This window comes from Brienomyrus brachyistius, chromosome 5, assembly GCF_023856365.1.
Source record: "Brienomyrus brachyistius isolate T26 chromosome 5, BBRACH_0.4, whole genome shotgun sequence".
Classification (NCBI taxonomy): Eukaryota; Metazoa; Chordata; class Actinopteri; order Osteoglossiformes; family Mormyridae; genus Brienomyrus; species Brienomyrus brachyistius.
In genome coordinates, this window is record NC_064537.1 from 19,094,706 (window position 1) to 19,120,056 (window position 25,351).

The 25,351-nt window shown below is 40.5% G+C and overlaps 1 protein-coding gene across 9 annotated transcripts; it reads left to right on the plus strand.

Moving 5' to 3' along the window:
• Positions 1-90: 90 nt before the first annotated feature.
• On the plus strand, positions 91-24,092 carry tom1l2 (target of myb1 like 2 membrane trafficking protein). Of its 9 annotated transcripts, none has more exons than XR_007398160.1 (16): positions 91-230; positions 5,548-5,632; positions 7,147-7,225; positions 7,496-7,645; positions 9,282-9,416; positions 9,907-10,059; positions 10,385-10,501; positions 11,051-11,184; positions 11,677-11,725; positions 14,140-14,308; positions 14,575-14,692; positions 16,267-16,330; positions 17,489-17,554; positions 20,324-20,680; positions 22,736-22,769; positions 22,894-23,023. XR_007398160.1 is itself a non-coding variant. In XM_049014837.1 (16 exons), the coding sequence occupies exons 1-16, from the start codon at positions 179-181 to the stop codon at positions 23,046-23,048; spliced, it is 1,620 nt and encodes a 539-aa protein (XP_048870794.1). In that variant the 5' UTR covers positions 91-178; the 3' UTR covers positions 23,049-24,092. The 9 variants fall into 9 exon arrangements, 6 of the variants coding, with proteins under 6 accessions (XP_048870794.1, XP_048870795.1, XP_048870796.1 ...); XM_049014837.1 differs by having other exon boundaries at positions 20,621-20,680; positions 22,894-24,092; XM_049014838.1 differs by having other exon boundaries at positions 16,270-16,330; positions 20,621-20,680; positions 22,894-24,092.
• The last annotated feature ends 1,259 nt before the right edge of the window (positions 24,093-25,351 follow it).

Sequence of the window (25,351 nt, forward strand, 5' to 3'; positions counted from 1 at the left end):
AACCACATTCCTGGACCAATCAAGCGGTCGGCGTAGGACTCTTATAACCCACGACCAACGCGAAATCTGTTCAGTGACGTCACGGCACTACCAACCAATGAGGCGCATAGTGGGCTGGACTGGATGGTACTGTCCGCGAGGGAGCGTCAGTTAGTGCGATTTGTTTGTTGTCATCAAGATGGAGTTTTTATTGGGGAATCCGTATAGTACTCCTGTGGGGCACTGCATAGGTGAGTGCATTTTGCACGATGGTCTGGTAACATTATTCTTGTTTAATATGAAATGTACTGTCGCTGTATTTGCGACTTAGTTTTGCGCTTGACACCGGAGCTTCCCTGAGGTAATTCAGCCGCTGTCTCAACTCATTGGGCTAATTCGGTAGCCGTAAGCAACCCAGACGCTTGCGTCCTGGGCCATAGGTAAACACCCAGTTTGCTCGTTGAGCGGTGAAACGCTCAATAACATACGTTGTCCTGTTCGGATATGACAAAAGGTAGCCTTTTCCTTTCACGTTGCCATCACATGTCGATTCACTGGCACATTTCAATGTCAGTGTTAGCTTGCTAGCACCGTTCAAGGCTAGGCGACGCCGCATCAGACAGGCATCTCCGTGTGGGGACAAGTTGGCATTTAGTGATTACTGGTCATGTGTGTTTTCACGGCAATGCATTTGTTGACTGACAGATTTGATTTTGATCTTATCTCTAACGCGTCATTACTAAAAGTGTTTTTTTTTTCAAATCCACCTCTCGTCAGAAGCGAATACTTAAATGGAAAAAAGTATCCTGGTTGAACTTGAATAGGTGGAAAAATATTGTCCTTAGCCGTCCCTCTGAAAAATCAGTGCACACATCAAAGCTGGAAAAACCGACACACTGTTGATATACGAAGCTGCCAAGTTAAAACATTAGTTTGATGGATTATAACTTTATAATACGACTGTATGTGTTCCTTTATTCGTCACTTTTATGAGCTCTGATACTGAGAATATTTCTCTTGGAATGGTGATTCAAATTATTAACAATGCATGCAATAGTTGAAAAAATGCAGTATTACTGGTCTCATTATATTGGTCTGGGTATTTGGTCTGTTTTGCTTTTCTTAACTTTTTTTTTATTTGTAGTGCAGAACTAGATCTAAGTAATTACTGAAATTTAACTGGTGAGTTAGTGTTTCACTGTCACTGAAATTATTTATCCGAATGGTCATGGCCTTTCTTTTCATGCATCATTAATGTAGTGGCAGTGATTGCTGTGTCACTGTATTGCTTCTGTGTGCATTAAATTCAGAGCAGACATTTCCACATGCATTTTAAAAGATTTACCCTCCTACCCATTTTGGGGAGTATTGTTTGAAATTCTGCTTTGTTTTGATAATCCCGATAGTACTGTCCTGATATCAGAATTTTGCGCAATGTATTACCCAAAACAAAGATGTCATATTGAATCTATGACATTGTTTATAGTGTTTTTGGCATATTTTTCAACACAGTGAGAAAACCTTTGATACAAACTCAACTCATTTTCCTATGAAATACCCATATTGAATACTATATAAACATAATTGTGTCAAATAATATTGATAGGGTGTACAGAGAGCTGTCCTAACATATTGCACCCTTTGATTTAAAAAAAAAAAAAATAGTCTTGGAAATGTAATCATTTGCTATATTATGAAACAAAATGTCAGTGTCAAATAACACTGATAAAAAAAATAACAAAATGTTATTTGTTGTTACATCAGTTGTTTACATCTCAAATTACTAAATCACTGTAATTTATATTGAAAATAATTATCATATTCGTGGATAGAGACACTATAAATGATTTTACTTTTAGTGTAATTTTGCAGAGCTCTAATGTTAGTTCAGTACATCATAGAAAAAATCCTGACTGAAGATATTGGACTGTATGTTTTTGAAGTTAAAGCATTGCTGTATTTATGGTAAATTAATGTGTGTAATCACACGATGAGTCAGCATGGCTCCTGTTTCATTTGACACAACATATGTCTTTCACCTCCTTCCCTATGACTGCAGAGCTGACCATGTGCAGTGCCATCTGTATTGCCCTGCTTCGTGTTGTCCCTAACTGCTCAACAAGCTTCCCTTTTCATTTAGCAGAGATGAAATGACTTGTCTTTGCTGGGCTGCATCCTCATCAGTAGAAGGTTATTGGCTGGGTATGAAACATAAATGCAAACGCATGTTGACTTGGTCAGGTGATAATAACAGAACTGTGTAAATAAGGGTGCTCTGTTCAGAAAATTGATTTCGATGTTTTTTTTTTTTTTTACTTTAATTAAATCATTAAAATTCAAATACAAATATTTTGCTCATTTTCCAGTTGCAAAAAGCTGAATGTTAACTCCCAGAGAGCATACTGCCTGTGCATAGTTATTGAAATTTATATACCAACCATTTGTTCTATTTTAAAAGTGCACCAAGGCCATGACGGATCACCAGCCCATTGGAGAACATCCACACACAAACACACACACACACACGCATGCACGCACGCACACACACACACACACACACACACACACACACAGAAAGAGAGAGAGAGGGAGGGAGAGATGTTTGTAATCTTATCTTTGTGGGGACCTTCCATTCATTTCTATGGGCAAAACTCTAATCCCAGCTATGGCTATCTTAGTCTGTACCCAGTCCTAACCTTAATGATAAGTAACCAAAACAAAATACATGATTTTTGTCTCTTATGGTTTCCTACTTGCAGTCACAGATTTTTATGGAATTGAGTTTCCCCTAATGAGAATGGAAAAATGTCCCCACAAGGTCAAAAGAACAGGTTTTTATCTCATTGCGGGGGCACAATGTTATACACACACACACACACACACACACACACAGACAGACACACACACACACACAGACACTTGTACACATCTCCTGACACACAATTTAACACAATAAAAAATTTGCACGCTTAAAGCCAGGAAAAGATGCATAACAAACCTACTGTCCTACTGCATGAAAACAAACACATTTACAATTACATAGAAACTGACCTTGTTATGAACAGTTTTTCTTACTGTGTATTCACTGACCCAATTAAATGTTTTCCTCCCATATAACCAGATAGTACTTTCTGGAAGCATGATCTTTTTATATTGAAGCATTTCCTGTGCAGCACTGCACTGTGGCATGAAAGACAAGCACTCAGCCTAAAACAGAAAGGGACTTTGGAGCTGAATTGCTTAAATGGGAAGCGCGCATAACAGTGTCTGCCTTTGGCTTAGAGTTTTGCATTTAAAAAGAACAGTATTTATTAATTCCTAATATAATAAGAAAACTGCAGTTTATATATTTAGAATACTTTTTGTGAGGACTTCCACATGTTCTAGTTTTGGGCTTAACATTGCAGCCTACTAGGCATTAATGATGGGGAACATTTTGAAGTTCTTAATGGAAATCTACAGTCTGTGTTTGTATACATTTTACATTAAAATATCAAATTGGTAATTTAATTATAAAAGTTCACTATTTTTAAGTATGACATACTTGCGGTAAAAAGAAAATGTTTGCAAGGAAATAAAATATCTTAATGCTAGCTTTCTTTCCCCACTGCAAAATGTGGCTAATTATATGTATATTAATTTTTTTTGCATGGTTGAGGGATGTCTACTGTGGTAGCTATCTTGGGGTCACCAGCTATTTTCTACATGTGGTATTTTAATCATCGTGAATTTTTCTCCTAATTATACACACCAGTAGTTCACTGTGATGCATTATACTGTTGACCCAATAGTGAGATGGCAATTTGTAATATTTTCCAATGTAGAATAGTGGCATTGATCTGAAATGCCACCTGCGTAAAAATTCATTTTGAATGTATGCTTTCTGTCGCTAATGGTTCCTTATGATTATCCATCGATCAGTCTTCTAACCACTTATCCCATTCTGTGTTATGTGAGGGCTTGGATTCTATCCCAGCCAGCGTAGGGCATGAGGCTGCAGTACAGCAGGCCATCACACGCACATTCATCCACTATGGTTAGTACTGTATGGAGATGTCAGTTAGCCTGTGTCAAATGAGGAGAGCATGCAAACTTGACATCCAGAAGCATGATTCAAACCCCCAACAGTGGAGCAGTGAGGTAACAGCGCAACCCCCTGAGCTGCCATGTTGCCTCATTATCCGTATGAGGTGTTGATACCTCTGCAGACATTTAGAGAAGTCACTGGATCATCTTTTACTTTTGTAAGCTTCATAGCATCAATTCAAAGTGATTAAGTGTATGACATATTTCAGTCTTATTTTGAATGGAAAATTTGTGCAGTCAATGGGAGTGAATTATCCTCTGGGAATTCATATGTGAAATAAACAACCCAGTTAATAGAGAGCCATTTACCTTTCATTAGTAACATACTGCATTCCCCCCTTACAAGAAATCTGAGGCTACATTTTCACTGTGTTTAATTGACTGTATGTATTCCATAGGCAGAAATAACATTTGTTAGGCTAACCAATCTTGCAAGTTTTAATTGTTTTATTACATTTGAAATTTTCTGATGACAGCAAGACTGAAAGTCGTAGCTTTTAAGTTTTTTTTAAGTACTTAAATTGTAACTGGAATTGTGTGTTTAATTGCACATTCTACGTGAAAGGATTTCTCAAGGTGTGAGACTCCAGCTGTAAAATGGGAGTTGTTACATGGTTTATAAGTAGTAATATTGACTCATATATTCACAATTCATGAGGGCAGCTAAACACTTGGAGAAATTGCAGGTTGCCCATAAAACAGCACTCTGTCTGGTCCTTTTTTGTCCAAATGCACTGGTCTCCGTTTTACAGGGTAGTCATTTACTGCTTAGCTGTTTTAGAGATGGTAGGGCAGATTCCCATGTGGTTCAACAAAAAAAAAAATTTGCCATAATTGTGTATTGCAAACACAGAGCAGTTGTATGGCTTTAAGCCTAAGTCCTTACCATTTTTTGTTATACCTCAATCAGAGAATTTGCTCTGCCATAGTTCGATAAACATATGTACTTCATTTTGATCACTATTTATTTCATCCCTGAAAAGATTAATGAGGATGACATATCTGTATTCTACCTAGATCTCTGCAGCTGTGATTATAATTTTTTTTATTTTCCACAGGTTTTTGCTTAATACATACCAAATGAATAAGAATGAAGCATTTCTCCTACACTCTTCTAGCCTCTTTTGTGGCCCAGTCATTTTTAAGTACCTCTTAATAGGCAGTTTGACTCATTCTCAGGTGGCTACAGCAGGGTATTGTATGAATGTTATACCCTTCATACATATTCTTTTATGTTCTTGTGAACAAATATGACAGCACAGAGAAATTACTCAGAAATCATTTTAGGAACTATTAACATGCCCGTTCCGGGGATTTCGTGGAAAAGGCATTTTATGTAAGATAGCTGTTGAATATTCTGACGTCTTTAGTAACTGGGTCATAAATAATCTTCAGTTTGCTTTTCCCAGCATATGCCATGTTCTCATTGTATATGTGTGTGTGTGTGTGTGTGTCTATGTGTTTCTGTCTGTGTCTTTTCAGAAAAGGCTACAGATGGCTCCTTGCAGAGTGAAGACTGGACCCTCAATATGGAGATTTGTGATATCATCAATGAAACTGAAGAGGGGTAAGTATCACTGTAGGGTTGCCAGATTATCACTTAAAGTAACATTTTAGCTTACAGTCCCATGAGGAGTGGCAAGTAACATGGTAGGGTTGCCAGACTGTTGCTTAAAGTAACATTTCAGCTCATTGTGCCATGAGGAAGGGCAAGATACATGGTTGCTTAGAGTAACATTTCAGCTGACTGTGCTGAGCGGAGGGGTGAGTAACGTAGTAAGGTTTCCAGACTGTGACAGAGTAACATTTCAGCTGACTGTTGCATTTGCAGGGTGGTCCCTGCTGAGTACTGTACACTTGTCTCACTAAAATTAATTGTACATCGAAATGTACAGTTATTTACATAATCTATTCATTTTCTTAATTTAAAATGAATATTTCCCATAGGGAAATACATCTGGGAAATAAGTCTGCAGTGTTTTTATCTCTGGACTGACTTTGAAATATATTATCTCAAAGTTAGCTTTGCTATAGCTATCCCTCTTGTCTTATTTATGGCTAGCCAGACTATTTGGCTGAATAACAGAGTCAAATGCCTCTTTGCATAACTGCACCACCAAGTGGTGTTGTTCATATTCCTATTACTGAAACGCTAAGGCCTCATTGGGTGGTGGATCTTCTCTAACTGCTTCTCTTGTTCCCTTATTGGTTTTGAACATATTGCACCAACTTTCATTTTGCAACATGTCGAGTTTTTGTCAAGGTGTAAGAAAAGAGACATTTCTATTGGACTGCTGTATTTAACCCTTTCAGTATAGTACTCAGTAAATACAGTAGTCGTGGGCCTTTTATGAGATTGATAACATATAGTCAGACTTCAAATCTTCCTTTTGCACATCCTCCTGCTTATACAGGGTAGGGTTGTAATGCCTGTAACTTATCACAGGGGACACCCTGGGCATGATGCCAGTCAACAACATATTTAAAAATCAGTTATGATCTGTCAAAGTTATCAGTGGCTGCTTGAAACACAACACACTGCCCAACACGCTCTTTTATATCCCAGTATGTCGTGGCTCTTGTTTTCCTGATTTCTTTTCACTCGAGGAGAACCTGCTCTTCTGGATTGTTTCTCACACACACCTGGACGTGTCATCCATTTAACGTCTGGCCCTCCCTCGGTTCTATACATTTGTGGGTGTGGCAAGTGCCTCTAGTCCCCCCCCCCCCCCCACACCCTTAACTGCTGTTTACTTTGAACTGATCCATGGCTTAGTAACTCTTTCCTTCTGTTTTTTTTTCTTCTCAGTTACTAAGCTTCATTCATGGACCTCTGGCCTACAAAGTTACAAAGTTGTCCTTATCATTTCAATCTGCTTTGCCATAATAACTCAGCTTATGAGACGCTTGACCTTCTTTACTCGTGTGCATCACCTCGACCCGGATACAGTCATATAGCTTTTTTTTTCTAAGTGTTCTCTTTTCAGTAATTTAGCCTTGATCTGAGTACCAAAGACTACTCCATTTCCAGCCCCTGCACGCTTCCACAGTTTACTCTCAGCCATCTCCTTCCTCCTGTAGACCCAAGGATGCCATACGAGCTCTGAAGAAGAGGCTGAATGGAAACAGGAACTACCGGGAGGTGATGTTCGCTCTGACAGTGAGTGTCCCAGGCTGGTGTGTAGGGATGGGTCGCGTACATCGCCATCTCACCATTAAAGCTCTGTGGCTTTGTCTCTCCGAGATCTGTGCCAGAATGACTTGTCAGTACTGACTTGAATAGGGTGTATACTGTATGGCTTTAAGAGGCACGCTTCTGAATATTAGCACAAATCATTTCTGGATATGATGGCTCTGTGTTGAGAGAACCTGGCGTGCTCCTGTATCAACTTGAAGTTTGTCTGACTTCAATTTTATTTTCCCTTCCCAGGTCCTGGAAACGTGCGTAAAAAACTGCGGCCACCGTTTCCACGCGCTTGTCACAAGTCGGGACTTCGTCGACGGTGTCCTGGTTAAAATAATCTCTCCAAAAAACAACCCTCCCTCTATAGTCCAAGACAAAGTGCTGGCATTGATCCAGGTAAAAAGGAAGCAATAAAATTAGTTTCCTTTGGTGAACGAAATTTGTATGGGATTGGGGTGGCTGGGGATGGGGTGGCTGTCCATCACAGTGCTCAGGCACTCACACAGTTTAGAGATGCCAGTTAGCCAGTTAGTATGTCTTTGGGAGGAACCCAAAGTGCCCATGAGTCTCAAAGGGGGAGAATGTGCAGATTCTCCACACACGGTGGTGGGGTTTGAATCCACATTCCTGGAGGTGTGCGGCACCAGTGCTACTTACTGAGCCACTTGAAATGACCTGGAGAATGGGGTATTTTATGTTGTCAAGAACAGAATTATTTTTTTTTTGGCATATACTATATGTTTCTGTGTCACTGCCTGGTAAGGCGTGAAGGGACTTGGATCTTGCTCTTTGCTGTCTTTTGTGACAAATTTCTAGAAGGGTGTGTAACATGTACTTTTCAGTGCAGTTAAGCACCCTCAAATAAACACCATGTCACCCTTTGACGGTGTTGATGGGTCGCTGTAGACTTACGTCTTCCTAGGAGGACAAGCAGAATGGATGCAGATTAAAAGCTGGCTGAAAATATCTGAACTGCATGTTTGCCGCTCACCATTTTGAGGTCAGGCGGATCCAGTGTACCAGGTGGCCAAGGTTACTCTGTATCTAGTTACAACGACAAGGTCAGATATCCTGGAACAGCTCAGATGTTTTATTTTCTTACACACTTTAGTGTTTCTATGTGATATTGCAGATTTGATTGCATTAAGACCTTAAGTTGCTTGCATTATAAAAACCGACGGGTGCCATACTGTCATTTGAATCATCTTACAAATCTATGCTGTAAGGTTGTGAAAGTGAAACTAACTCTGATGTCCATCATGTGAGCTGCATGTACCTTTAATAGTTAACTCAATTGGCCTAAAACATAGTAATTATATTAACATTATGGTCTTTCAGGATGGATGCATACTTTGAATACCAAATGGATCCATAGATCCATGTGACAAACAGACAGACAGACTATTGACCCCAGGGGGAAATTAAATAAAAGTAAAATCAAAAGTAAAATAAAAGTAAAATTAAGTAAAATCACCGTGATGGTTTTTGTATAAAGCTGCTAGGCTAGACGATGCGCGGTTCTAATTTGAAAATGTGTGATTTCGGCTGCACGCAGCAGGCATGTTAATTACTATAAAACTGGTAGTCAAGTAATTTGTGTAAAGTTCATTTGTTCTGTGCTGTAATGCTGCTGTTCTTTCAAAAAAGCACCATAAAAGAGTATTTTTGACATCATGCCAAGTTACTGTAGAAAGATGTGTGGGATACAAGATGTGTCACAGCCTGAAATTTCTATACAAATGATTGATTGTTAATAAAATAATAATGAAATCTGTAAGATACGCAGTTTTATTCTTTTAATGAGATGCTCTGAAAAGCTTACCTCCGTGGTTTCACATCTCCAAATTGCAAGCAGCTTTCTCATACACGCTTCAAACTATAAAAACAAGGCCAAATCCCTAAAATAAACAACAAAGTTCATTCTGTAGTGTAGCTTCTTTCGTAGCACTTACCCCTTGGTGGCAATTTAAATAAGGTGTGTCATCAACAAAATGGAGGTGCAGGTACATCCTGTGTGATTTTCTCAATGCAGGCTTGGGCAGATGCTTTCAGGAGCAGCCCGGAGCTCACGGGCGTGGTGCAAACTTATGAGGAGTTGAAGAGGAAGGGAGTTGAGTTCCCCAGTGCAGACCTGGAGGCCCTGTCTCCCATCCACACCCCGCAGCGGGTGAGACACTTGTCTGCCATGGGACTGCAAAGCTCTGTCATTCGGCTGCACTCCCTGTGGTTCGCATCTACCCAACAGCAGGACCACAGTGTACAGTTTCGTCCAGTGTTTCCTAATCCAGTTCTTGGGGATCCACAGACAGTCCATGGTTGTGCTCCCATCCAGCTCCCAGTAGGGAGCAAAAATGTGGACTGTCTGGCCCCTGTTTGGAGGGAGCAAAAAGGTGAATCGACTATGGGTCCCTGAGGACCGGATTGGGAAACACTGGTTTAGACTGTATGTGTTTAGGGTTACTGCAAAAATATGCTTTTGGTTTTGAATTCATGTTCCTTGGGGACAAGAATGGCCAGCATGGGGAAAGTACTGCATTTAAGATTATAAGCAAGTATAGGAGGTTTTTATTGAATAAATGTATCCATTTGTATTTGAGCGAGTGTTGGGTTAAATGAACCAGGGAAAAGAGAGTGACTGTTGTGTTTTTATTTTAAAGCTGTGTGGCTTGCAGCAGATCCCTGATGGGGAACAGTCCACCCACAAGTACAGCACCTCTTCACAGCCCACCACGGCCACAGCCCCTCCCTATTCAGCACCACAGATGCCAAGTTTAGAGGTTCCTGGACCCATATGTCCCACTTCAGAACAGGTAGGCTTCTCTGCACACATGTACACCAAAACCCAGATGTGTAGGTTTTATTTACTTGATGCATCAAGACTTCAGTATGAGCTGCTCGCTGTACTTCCTGTATCCATAGTCACTGTTCCAAAGTGTCGAGTCTCCCATTTTGATCCCTGGTGATCACACCAAACTTGCATTCCCCCGCCCAGCCCGGTCCCCCGACTGAGCACCAAGCTCCTCGAGAGAAGTCTCTTTTTATTTTATTTCTCTGTTCGACAAAGTAGCTACCGGGAGTCACAGCTTCTCTCCATCCTCACATAGGCATTTACATGCCCCCCATGTCTCTGCCTAGATAACCAGGCTGCGCAGTGAGCTGGACATTGTGCGAGGAAATGCCAAGGTGATGTCTGAGATGCTAACAGAGATGGTACCTGGACAAGAGGACCCCTCAGACCATGATCTTTTGCAGGTTAGGTGTCATGTTAGAAAGTATTAGAATACACACTGACCATGGTTTATAAGACCGTGGGTGTACATATAGTGTCTGAGACCAGTTCCTATGTCACTTTTTCCAAGTTGCGCCATTTCTGGGAATGACATTTTATTAAAAAAAAAAAAAAAAAAAAAAACTAATTCAAAAATCACTCATAGCAACCTAGTTTGCTTCAGGCTCCTGTTTATTATCATTGTGACATTTTAAGCTTAAAACGTCCTCATATAACGTATTTTTTGTGTATGGGCATCTGATGTGGACTGCCTATTTATGGATTTGGTTATGGCTGTAGTGTGAAGTTGAGTAATGAAACAACTCTATAATGGCAGCCAGAAGAGGGCACTGTTTGCCTATCTAAAGTGAAGTGGTTTTACTATGTGGTTCACATGGATGCCAGATGCCACAGAAACTGCAAAGAGATTCTTGCACTTGATCACTTCCTTATTAAATTCACCGTAAGACTGCAGGGTCGCTGCATCTCTCTCAGTGACCGTTTAGGGAATTCTCTGCTACCCCTGTGTGCAGGAGCTGAACCGCACCTGCAGGGCCATGCAGCAAAGGATTGTGGAGCTCATTTCGCGCGTCTCCAACGAGGCTGTTACAGAGGAGCTGCTGCATGTCAACGATGACCTCAACAACATCTTCTTGCGATACGAAAGGTGCCAGGTTTCCCACCTGTCCCATCCGACTCCTGTTAAACACATGCAGAAATATGCTACAGGATACACAGAGGTGATTAGTTTAGGTCGAGAAAGTGAAAATTTAAACCATGGTTTTGTTTTAAGCGAGTTAGTTGAACATAAAGAGTTACAGTCACAGGTCACAGAGTACTCAACTGGGTGGCTGAAACAAAATCTTGTTCTGGATTTTTACTTTCTGGACCTGAACTACACACCCATGTATATGTCAGTATTTTTTACGATTTAAGAAAATTGTTTTGCATTATGTGATACATAACATTATTTATCAATTTACGTAGCAGTATTAATTCATTTTACCTTTGTTGTCTAGTGCTAAAAGAAGCCACACTGAACCAGAAGACAGTGTCAGTTGTTTATCGTGAACAAAGAAAATGGGCTTTACGTATATGTGTAATTATTTTTGATGGTGTACAGGTGATGGGTTGATTACTTAGTTGTCTTGTCTGTCAGGTATGAGAGGTACCGGACAGGCAGGACAGCTCAGAATGGCAAAAATGGGGTGAGTCACAATGAAACACCAGTTTGCTTGTAAATCCTTGTATGTTTGTGCGACAGGTATGTTTATATGGTCTTTCTCTGTTATCGTCTGACATCTATCGGTTTCTGGTTGTCCCTTTAAAAATGTTTCATTCGGTAATGTCAGCCATGAGTGTCATTTCAGTTTCATTAGTAATGGGGGTCACTCTGACCTGCTTTGGATGCATGGGGCAATAATCAGCATGTAAAGCCATTTATTTTTCTGTTTTTTTATGGCTAGCTGAGGCAGGCAAGTACAAACATTATCCTTTACGATGTTGTATTTGGGAATGAGGAGTTGCACCAGGGAATGTCGGTAGCTCTTCAGCACAGCCTGACACCGCATCCAAGCCAGCTGCCATTGCTGCAAACTCGCATCAAACAGACTTCAGCAGCCGCAGGCCTCCCACGGACCAATTGATAAAATCGAAGTGTCCTGATGTGGTGACCTGAGACACCTTGACGAGTTTGTAGAACATCCATGGCTGGGGCGTTCCTCCGAATGGCAGAGGAACTGAGGCTGTGTCCTGATCAGAATACTGGAGTCGTTATGGCCCCCCCCCCCTGATTACCGGCGTTGCTGCAGCCCTCTCCACGATGCACAGAGACGCCTCATCATGGCCTGCTTCCGTATTCAGCATGCACTGAATGACCCTCAGCCTTTCCTTAAAGATGCAGTGTGTGTCCGTGTCCCCCCCCCCCACAGAATACGTGGATTTGCAGCTGCTTCATTTAGCACATACGTAATACCAAAACAAACGATGAATCATTTTTAATTTAACTTACTAATGCCAGACATGACTGTTAACTAGTTTGTCATGAATCCTAAAATGACATCAGGTGACCTTTAGAGGCAAATATAATGTAAATATAAATTCTGTCGCCGGTTTAACTACACTGTCCTGATAGGAAAGCCATTACAGTCAAGTGTGGCGATTCTTGCTGGTCATGAAAATCTACTGAGTGTGAGTGTGCCAGTTTTCAGATTGAGGACACAGTTTCAGCTCCAGACTTACAGTCCCACTGCATGGTTCGTGTAGCGGTCAGTGCTTGCCCCTCCCACCCCACCACACTACCACCACAAGAACTGCATTTTCGCGCTGCAGCTGAACGTATCGACCATGCACCTATCACTGCTCCTCAAGAGCCAGGGGGAGTCCTGGGGGTGTCAGCTGTTAGCAAGTCACCCCTGTAATTAAAATGTATTGGCAAAACCCCCCAGGATGCTGGTTCTTAAGGATCAGGGTTGGACATGTCTGAATGAGGCCACTTTAGTGCTGGTGAACATGCATCACTTGTTAGTGTTATTAGCAATGCGATGCACTACTGTATCAACCCCAAGCCATTGTCCTATATTTTTCCTAAAGTTTTAATTTACAGCCCAGGTTTGATCAGGATGCCCTCCTGTTAGCAGAACAGCTGAGATTTTACTGCATTCCTTCTGGGTAACATCTTGTTAATGGAAAAGCCAGTATCTCTAACTACAGGCACGGAGAGCAGGACTGAATGAGGAGATAAAAATGCGTTGAAATATCTGAGGGGAAAAAGGCAGTTTATTAGCTGATGTGAAATGACGTTAATGTGCGCATTTTCAGGGTCCTCGCCCAGTTTGGTTCTCCTTACTATTATATGTGCCGGTTGGCTGCGTTAAATGTGTGTGACCTATGGGGAATTTGCACTTCTGCCCACCATTACAATTTGACACCACAGTGTGTTAAAAAAAAACATCTTTTTAATATGTGATTCCCAAAAATTAAGGTCTGCCGGTTCTTGTTTTGCCCTTCCTGCCAGCAGGCCCATCAACAACATGTGACCAGTGTCTGCCAGCATTAAAGGAGTCTGCAGAGAACTCGATCCACCAGTGGTATTATGTTTATGAGGCTGTTTAGCAAGTTAAAAGCAGTCTGACAAGTGCTTTTAAGGACTCTTTACAGTTCCGGGCTGCTAATGAGAAGTAACAGAGCATATTTATGCATTTCCATCTTAGAAATTTCCCTTAACAGCTGTTATGCTGCTCCTGTAATGAACTTTCCTATACAATGCATGTTATTCAATTCAACTTTTGCAGTGCATTCAAGCCCCATTTGCCTTTATCCTTCCATCTACCTTCCAACCGCTTACCCAGTACTCGGTTATGGGGTATTTGCTTTTAGATTTTTATTTTACCTAGATTTTAAAATCCAATTTAATATGATATTGCTGTTTATTTGTTATTGTAATATCCATCCTATGTAATTAAGCTATTATTATAATATATTATTCTCATTAAAGTTGTAATAAAATGCAAATGTCAGTGAATATAAGTTGCATGTATGTTGTTAAAGAGAGAGCCCATTTCTGCCAGTGATGGCACGCGCTTGATTCCTCCTGTGACTGTCCCTGTCTTTGTGCTCACAGGTCCTCAGCGAGGCTACTGAAGACAACCTGATCGACCTGGGGCCGGGTTCCCCGGCAGTGGTGAGCCCCAGGGTGAGTGTGGCGCCCCCTGCCTCGGCAGCCCCCCCTGCCTCGGCAGCCCCCCCAGCCTCGGCGTCGCCCTCCCTCTCTACACAGCTTTCTGGACTCGGTGAGGCCACAGCCTTCCACACTGCCTGTCCATGCATCTTTAGAAACCATTAGTGCAAGATGGGTGGCAAATTACTGCCACTTGTCTGTAGCTCTCAGATCTAGAGTTAGTGTTTCCAAGTTATGCTCCCCATAACTCCCACTCTTCTTTAGAAAATTGAGAGTGAGGAACATCTATCATAAAGTCATAAAAGCCTTACAGTGATCTCCGTGCTTAGGTTGTTCTGGATCCAGTTAGCATTGCTCCCTTTCTTATGATGTCTCCAGATATGGGAGCAGACAGTGTAAGCGGAACTTTGAGCTCCATTCCAAGTTATAACCCGCAGGATGACTTTGATGTGTTTGCTCAGACAAGGACCGGCACGCTTCCACAGCAACATAAAAAGTAAGAGACTTTTACATCCAATTTTGCTCCTACTGTAAGAGAAATGATGAATTCTGCCTTTCTGTATGTAACAACAGGCAGTGGACAGAATAATGAAATAGCTAGAGATTTATCAATATCAAGGGGTCTTGGAATATGACTTAATGATGGTATAGGTTTTGTTGAAACTTGGTTACAGAGGAATTCATTTGAGGTCATTTTTGTGGCTGAAATACAGCCTAGCAACCATCAAGATGAAATTCAATACCGTTTGCCCCTGTTTTAGCAAATTGCCATTTGCAAATTAATTTTGCAGTTTTTTGCCACTGAGCCACCTGTACTTCGTCTACTGATCCTTTGGCGTCTTTGGAATTCTGGGGGGTAACCTCAGTTTGCTTTGAAAGCTGACAGATTTTAATCTGTCAGACTGACTGTCAGACAGCTTTTACAGCTGACACTTGGGTCTCTTCTCCACTGCACTGGGTACCATAGTTTTGGCACAGTACTTTCAATACTTTCTCTTTTCCGTTGACTTCCGGTTGAGTCCCATGACCAAAAGTTCCAGTACCTGAAGTACCAAACCAGTTGAGGTACCTCTTTGGTACTTCAGTACTTTGGGGAGGGGCTTGCAAAGGCTTGCTTTGTCGATTGGTTATGCAAATAGCCTCTAAGCACAATATAAACAGCCATCTTTCATTCAAACTCAGAAAATGACTATAAATAAAGTAAAAAAAATATATAATAAATTAAATGTAGTAATAATGGATGCGTGGACAAATGAAGTGGTCCAAGCTTTAATACCGATCTGGTTGGAAGAGCAGATATAACAACATCAGGACGGCGTGACAAGAAATAAAGAAGTATTTTGTATAATATGCCAAGACAGCATGGTATTGGAAAATTGCGTGTGTGCGTGTGCGCATGTGCGTGTGCGTGTGTGTGTGCACCCTGCGGTGTATAGACGACTGCCCATGGTTGGTTCCCACCTGCGCCCATTGTTCCCGAGATTTTTAAAACAATCTTGAAAAGGAACGATCATTAAAATTGCGAAGCTTGCTAGTTTTTTTTCCTATGACAGAATAAAACGTTTTAGTGAAACTTAAACTCCCTGCGCTATAATGTCCGCACACTACAAAGATAAGAAAAAGCCTGATCTTATTCCATCTGACTAGTGATGTAAGAATTGCATGGGCATAACATGTGATGCTGGTATAATATCGCATGTCATATAGCCCTATAATATCTTGCAGCCATTTTTCAAATTCAGTACAAAATACCCTCCCTCATGTTGTGATGTCTTTGAGTACCGTTTACCAGTTTTTATGCCAGTGGAAAACCAACATCTTGAAATACGGTACTTTGGGTGCCTTCTTAAAGTACCCGGTGCAGTGGAAAAGCACCTCTACTGTTCATTTGCATTCAGCTGGTGAGGAATAGTAAAAGCATTTCCCATGTGCTGTTTCCATTCTTTTGTCCACCCTCTGTATCTCAGTGGTTTGCCTTTCCTGAGATGGAGATCCTTATTTACTTAGTATGGCACATACAAGATCAAACGCACACATGCCGGACATCTCATTTATCCATTTATTTGTTAGCAGTACGAAAGTTGAAGATACTCAGGTCTCCACTGGGGAAATCAGGTCTCAGAGCACCGAAGGGGTAAGTGCGCTCAGAGCTGTAAGTATCTGTGTCTGCCTTTGACCTGCATGGACTTACTACGGCGTGGCGTGAACTTCGGCTCTCGACTCACAGCTACAGCTAACACTGCTAAAGAGTGAAGCGTATGCAGAATCTGTAGTGTGGTACTAATGAAATCTTGACATTCTTATGATCTGGGTTTGGGTATAACGGGTGATCTGCTCTCAACTTCTGACTAATTCTTTCAGCAGTTGTATACGTGAACTGTAGAGGTGTAACTGCGTTTGGGGAATAAAGCTCTTGGAAGTATCAGAAATGGATTGGGGATTCCACAGCAGTATATAACTTCTCTGCCGAGCAAAGACCAAGTCTGGAAAGAGACAAACCTTAAAGCACTGATATTGCATCCTGAAACGGTCACACATTATGCCCAAGTTCCATATCCCCTCACAGCTTACTGTGTCAGGGTATGCAGTTAGATCTGAGTGTACAGTAGGGACCTAGCAGTTAAATTAAATTTATTTATAAACTCAGCTGAAATTGCCTAGTTGGAAATTTCACAAACCACAGAAGATTTGTAGTTATGTGCTTGTATAACCTGACAGTGGAACAAGTGTTTATGTGTGTTTCTGTAAATGAAATGAAAAATTCAGTAAGAAAAAGACATTTCCTGGAGTTCAGGAAGTATCTTAGTAAACGTCAGCTACGGAAAACATCAGAGTTCATATCTTCCTGGATTAGGGTGTTGTGCAGGTCTGCATCCCAGTAATCTGTCTGAAAGGCTGTAGATTCAATTCCCATAGCCGGCAGAGTAACCATATCACTGTTGGGTCCCTGAGGAAGGCCCTTGACCCTCACTGCCCCAGGAAAGCTAGATGCCAGGTCGACCCTGCTCTCTGACCCCAAGTTCTCCTCACTTGTATGTTGACAAAAGTGTCTACTAAATAAACAAATACATTTATTGATTAGGAAAGTTCTTATCATGTAATACAACTTAATTTGGTTAAATGTTTTCACGAAATGGATTTTCTATCTTGATTTTATCATAACATTTTTATCATTTTTTACATGTTCAGTTCAACTTTTTGTTTTCTTTATATATAAATAGTTATGGATATACATATTTTGGGTTTCTGTTTTTGCTTCACGTGTATATGGCCTTTTGTGTTGTTGATTCAGCGGAGGTTGAAAGGGGGTAACGCAGACATGGAGCCAATAGACAGCTGGCTCATTACCCAAGGAATGGTGAGACGTTCACCAGCGCTGCTGTCCATGTCGTCCCTCCGCCCCCTACCCCCCTCACTGTGCCCCTGCACTGCTAAACCGGCAATATGAAACAGTAAAAGGGAGAGCTGGCAGTGCTGCAGTGATTCCATTATGGGCACCAAGTGCCCAGCGGCACAGCCAGTGGCCTGATCCTGCAAGTCAGGTGTCATTCTTCACTTGGAATTGGCACTTCTCTGAGTTTATCATTTGGCCTATCAGGTTGACAGATTTTTTACCTTCCATCCCAAGAGCATTTTATAAATTCAACTTAAAAAATACGGAAATTTTTGTGCAGTAAATCTGTTGCCCATTACATACCACATAGATTTTTACATAAAATGCATATTTATAAAATTTTAAATAATATAAATAATGCTATAGCCTAATCTTTGTCTTTGAAGTTTGTTATTATGCTAACATTAATGTCACATTAGTTTGTAACTCGTTTTTCCAGGGAAAAGCCAATTGGATGAACATCACGGTTCAGTGCTTTGTTTTTTTGTTGTTCAACTACCACTTTTCCGTTTTCTTGATTCATTAATAATGTGTTGTTGAATCTTTTGCTGAGAAATCATTAAGGAATAAGTGTGTTCCAGTCGTGGCAGTGGCATTTAGTGTCACACTCTCAGCTCTGTCCCTTTTACTGTTGGCATCCATTTCATGTCAGCCATCATGTTCGTCACTTACCATATGATCATCTGAGAGCGTCAAAGTAACAGCTTGTTCCATTGCAGCAGGCTATTGCAGCATTTTTAAAATAAAAGTCATAAACAATTATGGATGCTGAATTTCACAGAAGCTTAATTTCATATAAGTATGCAATTTTAATGTTTTCTTTTTAATAATAACTTTTTAGTACCAGAATCAGTAAGTTTCTTTATATCTGATGATCACTGGAAAACAAATCCGTTTTTTGGCTATACATTATATTACCAAATGGAGTTGAAAGATATTTCTTTCTTTTTATAAAAAGCACTGTTCTACATTTACCTGCAATTTGGTAATTTTTTAAGTCAGTTGGTGGCTTTGGGAGAGCTAAATAGGTTTCATCCTAAAATGTATGAAATTATGTTATGTTTGAAGAAGGTTTAAGAAGAATGTGGTGGAAATCAATTCAAGAATACAGACTAGCACACAAGGAGCAAAGCAGATGTAGGAGGTACACAGCTAGGTGCAGGATCTGGGTGTGTTTGCTGTGGTTGAAAGAAAACGGCTGTCGTATATGTATATAATGACAGGTAATAATCAGGAATGAGGAAGCGGTGAATGAGTCACAGATCTCCAAGTGGGAGGGAAGAAGCAAGTTGAGTGAAATCACCAGTTTTTATTGTATTTATTTTTAAAGAATCATCAGAAATCCCCAACCAGTGTGCATGGTAATATATGCATGATTTTGTTAGGAGCACAAAAAAAAAACATTGCAAACAGACCTTTTCATGGAGAATCGCTATTTTGTCTGATGGTAGCAACCCATATTTAAATAAAAAATGACTAAACAAATTAAGCAAATATTTATTTGCTAAGATATATAGCTGACCATGTTCGGACTTCATAGTCATTAGTAAAAAATCAAATACTCCACTAGAAAAAACATTTAAAAAAAATACATTTTAAAGTGTCCATGTGTATTTTATATTTTTGTGTTTTCTGTAAAAATATAAGTTTAAACTGAAGAATCCTGCTTCAGGGGGAGCCTGAGTTACCCTGAACTGTGATTAGTTGAAACTTCTTTTGGAAATTGGCTGTTTTGTGCGGCTGCTGGGTTTCCATTCCAGCTTCTCCAGCATATGCAGCCTGTGTTCTGGCTGCTGCCTCGTTGTCGCTGCTAATTAGGTGAGGGTCAAGCTTGTGGGTGTTTCTTTTTCTTTGTTTAATGAACATCATGAACCATCTACATCCCATCACTGGTGCTGCTGATTTTGTGAGCACGGAAAGAAAAAAAACTTGCTAAAATTTAAGTAAGTAAATATAAGTAAAAGCCAAGAGCTGGTTCTGGAGGTGATTTGGGCTGATGGCGTAAAGGACATTCTTTCATAAAAGTCGTCTGCAGGACTGTCCGACCTATTTAATGTTTCTCAGATTATGGTTCTACTCACTCAGACATCCAATTTCATCCAAGTAATAAAAGAGTTTAAAGAAGTTAAATCAGCAGGGAGAAATCCAGGGTCTCTCTGGATGAGCATCACTTAAAGATGAATCATTGTCCTAATAAACAGTGTCTCCATAGTAGCATAGATAACCTACAGTCGCTCAGTGGTAGTTAGCAGGGAACTTTCTATGAGGAATTGAACGTACTGGACGATTTACATGCGACACGTTCTTTATCTGGGTGATGCTTTGGCTCAGTGGGTCACACTGTTGCCTCATACCTCAAGCGTTTGGGGTCTGAATCCCATTTATGCTCCGTGTGAGTGGGGTTTGCTTGCTCTCTATGTGTTGTGTTGGCTTCCTCCCATCAAAGAAATGCACTTAGGCTCTATGACTGTTCTTTTAAAATACAGAGGTCTGTAGATTGATGGATCTTTCATAACGCTGGGTTACATGGGAAGAAGGAAGGTGCTCTAATATTCTAATGTTGCTTGAGTCGTGTAACATAGACCAACCTGTATTTGGGGTTTCTGGGCTGTCCAACCAAACATCTGGCTGTAGCTGTGGATTGGGTTCAAAGGGAACCCATTTTCATATCCAATTCTCACCCCTTTTTTTCCTAACTTGAGTGCGGTATTTGAAGTCTGTCTTGCCTTTTAGCCTTCCCAGAATGTCTCTTGCTTCCTCTACCCATTTCCGCTCTCACCGCATGCCATGCATCACCGCTCTGGCTTTCTGCTTCCACCACTCACAGGTGTGTATGTGATGCCACTGTCTGTTGTTGCAGTGCCATTTTGTGTGGTATTTTAATACTTTAGCTTTTCTTTGAATAATTGTGATTTCAAAATACAAATCATTGTCACATTCTTCTGTTAAAATTACGGTATTTTTGTTTTCTTTTGGGGGAAATTGTCTGGCTTGCCTGGGCCTTGGTTTGTCCGTGGCTTTGCCCCATAGATCCCCGTTGCTCAGTCCTCTGTCATGGATGACATAGAGGAGTGGCTCTGTGCTGATGTGGTGAGACTTCTTTACCTTCATTTTTATGCCTTATTTTAACTTGCATCTTTCTTTTATTTTTATTTCTTCCCCAACCATTGTAGTTTTTCTTCAGTTATGTTTCACCAGATGATTTGATCGGTTTTGCATACATTTTGTTCTGCTGTAATTCTCTTCTGCTGTAGATCTAGTAGCCCTGCTTATGTGGTTTTTATTGTCCTGCTCTGGCCTTGTACTGTTGACCTTATTTGCACATTTCTTTATGAAGTGTGTACTTACATTGCGTGTCACTGATGGACGGTCTGAAAGTGATGAGTTGATGCATTAGATTGTCTTGGGAAGTAACGTGAAGCATACCTGGGGAATAATGTAAAGTTAGCATGGGACTGTATATTAGGGGCTTATATAAAGCATACCAAGGACTACATACTCAGTGGCCATTTTATTAGGTAAACCTGCTTATTATCGCAGGCAGTCTACTTCTCGAAACAGTAAATTATGTGGCTGGAATTAAATACATAGAACCCACAGACAGGGTCAAGCGGTTCAGTTACTGTGCAGCTAAGCATTAGCATGGCGAAGGAGTGTGATCTTAGCGAGTTTTAATTTGCCGTGATTGTTAGCACCGGATATGGAGATATCAGCACCTCAGAAACGGCCGTCATATTGGGATTATCATGCACTACAGTGTCTAGAGTTTAGAGAATGGTGCAATAAAAAAAACTTCTAGTCAGCAGCAGTAAAGGGGGCAAAAACACCTTGTTAATGAGAGAGATCAGAAGTCGTTAAAGCTAGCAGGAAGGTCATAAGTGCAAAAATAATGGCTCAGTACAAAAGTGATTTGCAGAAAGACCTCTATAAATGCACGCCTCATCTACACGATTCTGACGGTGAAAGTGGGCCCTGCCCAGCACCAGCTGGGTGTCGCTAATGAAGTGGCTACTGACTGTGTATTGGGAGTAGTATGAATTATAGCACAGGACTGCATATTGGTGGGTAATATTAAACATTCCGAGGGGCTGCCAGTCGGGGATTCTTCTAAAACATACCGTGGGGCTGTGTATCAGGGAGTATTATAAAACTTACCAAGGGGCACCATTTGGGGGAGTATTAAAGGGAGTATTATAAAACTTACCAAGGCACTATTTGGGGGAGTATTAAAAGGAGTATTATAAAACTTGCCCAGGCACTATTTGGGGGAGTATTAAAGGGAGTATTGTAAAACTTATCAAGGGGCACTATTTGGGGGAGTATTATAAAACTTACCAAGGGGCACTATTTGGGGGAGTATTATAAAACTTACCAAAGGGCACTATTTTGCGGAGTATTAAAGGGAGTATTATAAAACTTACCAAGGGGCACTATTTGGGGGGGGTATTACAGGGGGTTTTATAAAGCACAGTACGGGACTGTGTATTGTAAAGTAATTTAAAACATACTTTAGGATTATATATCGGGGAGTAATTTTAAAAATACTATGAGATTGTATATTAGGGGATTCATTTTCTTAACATGAAAAAACCATGGTGTTTAACAGTTTTAAGATGCATATCCTTAAAGATAAATGCCCTAGAAAAATCACCATTTACTAATGTAATATTTGCAATTTCAGACAAATCCCAGAATACTGAAATGATGTGCCAGTATTCTGATGTTATGTTTGTTGTTTTAGCTCAGCAGGGCACCAACATCATGTTTAAGGAAATATATCCCATTATAAAGCTCAGTAGAATGGAGCTGAATAAAGTGTACAGGACAGTACTTCACTACAGAATAACTATTAGTGTTTTGTGTCAGTAGATCCATCTCAATGAATACCATGGTAGTCCATGTGGGAAATGTGGACACGTTATGTGCCGTAAATAAACTCTGTGCTTCCCTCATAGATGTAGCTGTATTGTGTTTGTATTGATCTGTGAAGCTAGTGGCCCAGTGGTCCTCAGTCCCCAGAGAGCTGTCTGGCCTGCATATCAGCCAAGATGTCAGCTGAAAGTTGAGACAGGGATTTTACAGTCTTTTTATAAACTAGATACAAAGTAAGAACATTTTTAAGATATGTTTTTTTTTGGTGTATAGAAGAGCGATGAAGCAGAAGGAGTCACTAGTGAAGGTATGAATGAACATCGTCGTACTTTTGTTCTGGTTTTTCCTTGATTTTCCAGAGTGAGTGTTTTTGCAAAAGAATAAGTCACATTTTCAAAGTGCCAGTTTGAATATACCTCCTGCTTTTCCAGAGTTTGACAAGTTTCTAGAGGAGCGGGCCAAAGCTGCTGAGATGATGCCTAGCTTACCGACGCCTTCCGCTGGAGATCCTGCCCCTCCTGCTCACATGACCGGCGGCGGGCGTAAAAAAACAGGGGTGCACGAAGACACCCTCTTTGCTGTGTAAAATACCCAGAGTGAAGCACCAGCCTACCAGCGGACTGGCCTGACCCGGCTTTGGTGTTCAGTCTGTGGCTCTGCTGCCCCCTACAGCACGACCTCTTCAAATCTGAGCAGGTCACTGCATCCTCACAGGTACTCGAGGGAGTGCTTTTCAGCATATCTTCCAGTTTCCATTTTTGCCATATTGCAACCCAGCTTTTAAAGACCCTTGCCCTCCCATTGCCTGCAAAATCTTACTGAAATAGGGTTCTTAGTGTTCTATACTCTGGTAATGATTTTTTTTAATTGCCAGGGAATTTTGCTTTTATGCTGGGTTACTATTTTGTTTAGTTTAATTTTCAGTACCTATGTACCTGGAGTTACAGAAAGGACTTTACCTGCATCTACAGTCTGTATAGTTTACTTATTTGCGTCTTGATTTCTGTCTTGTAGTCTGAATGCACCCACATGCATTGTGTTGGCATGTGTTGGGAACATTGAAAAGGGAACATAACAAAATAAAAATATATATCATAAATATCTTTTTTTGCCTATTGAGAACATTACTGTAAATACCAGTAGATACTCCCTTCAGATAAAAGTCTGTACTTGTATGTCCTGAAGTCTGACTTTTCTAATCGGATATTTTAGATTGTTTACACTCAACCAGGGAAGTTTGCTATCCCAAAACATAGTTAAATGATTATCTCATTTTTTGGTCTGAACTTCTTTGGAAATGTGATGAAAACACTAAAGGGGCAGATGCAGATTTGCATGCTGCAGTCCATCAAGCGATCTATTGCTTAGATATTATTGTCATTGTATTGGTGCATACACGTGTGATGGTTTCATGACAGATTAAAAATGTTTTAACAGAATTGCAATTGATATCTGGATTCTGTTGACATTATAGTTGCATACATAACTGACAATGCATTATTTATTTAAATAATCTTATAGAAGTGTTATTTAACAAGATGAAATTCAAAATGTCTTTTCTGTGGTCCATGTTTATCTTTGCTAAAACACAGCAGTTCAACCTGCCTTATTAAAAAGATCAGTGCTATAATATTGTGTTGTGTTTATTTCATAATTACTATAGGTATTTGGCCAAGTAGGGATTTTCCAATTTTTAACACAAAACACTTTTTAGTAGTTTCTGTTCTTCAATGAAAAATGCAGGGTTTAACAACGAACAAAAATGATGTAAATCCCAATAAAATAGTGACAGTTACTGAGTATGGGTATTGACTAAGTGATAATAAACAAACAAAATGCTCTTGTTTTATGATACAGTGTCTCAGCAATTACCATGGCTACACACATGAACAGCGTGTATAGTTTGCAGCAAGCTGGATAATGCTGGTCCAAAAAGTACAAATCCAGCCCAATTACTGTAAGTATAAAGAATCAAAGCCTAAGAGTAGTCAACTGGTTGGTTGAAATAAAATCTTGGTCCGGATTTGTACTGGTTTTGACTGGCACTTTCCACCTCTGATTTGCAGTGGGGGGGCGGGGTAGGTTTATATTATATTGTGGGGACCGAATGTCTCCTAAAATGTGATAAGAACCTGTCATTTTGACGATCATTCTTTACGTGTGTGTGTGTGTGTGTGTGTGTGTGTGTGTGTGTGTGTGTGTGTGTGTGTGTGTGTGTGTGTGTGTGTGTGTGTGTGTGTGTGTGTGTGTGTGTGTGTGTGTGTGTGTGTGTGATTACTCAGACAGTACAGGAACTGCTAATCTAATCGCCTGACGTGCTCTTCTACAGACCAGCCTTGGCCTCTGTGCCTCCTTAGGTAGGCTTTGGATTCAGGAAACACTGACTGAATGAACAGTAATGGCTACATCCACACTGTTTCCTTAGTCACAACACATGTACAACACTTTTTTGCTTCTCATGCCAGCAGAAGCGTTCCTGTTTAGCTTTCCGGTTTTTCGGTGTTTGCAAGGTATTACAAAGTAATTATTGAAAACGTGCATTAAACGTCACTTTTCATCTCTCCAGATGTGTGTGTTGTTTTTTTTAATCACGAGTAGCTCCAACGAGAGAGAGTGATTAGCATGTGAGTGATTTGTGGCAGCCATTTGCACTATAACACTCACATTAGCTTCTACACAACCACTGGAAGATCATGCAGACACAGAAGGTCCTGAAGATGCAAGGCTATCAGGGCCAGCTCTGGCAATAAGTAGAACAGGAAGTGCCCTAAGGGGGGCTCCCGATGTAAAGCTTTGCCCCGGAGGCTATAGTGCTAGCCACTAAGCCACCCTGTTAATTTAAATAGTAAATATCTTATCTCACTATATATATATATATATATATATATA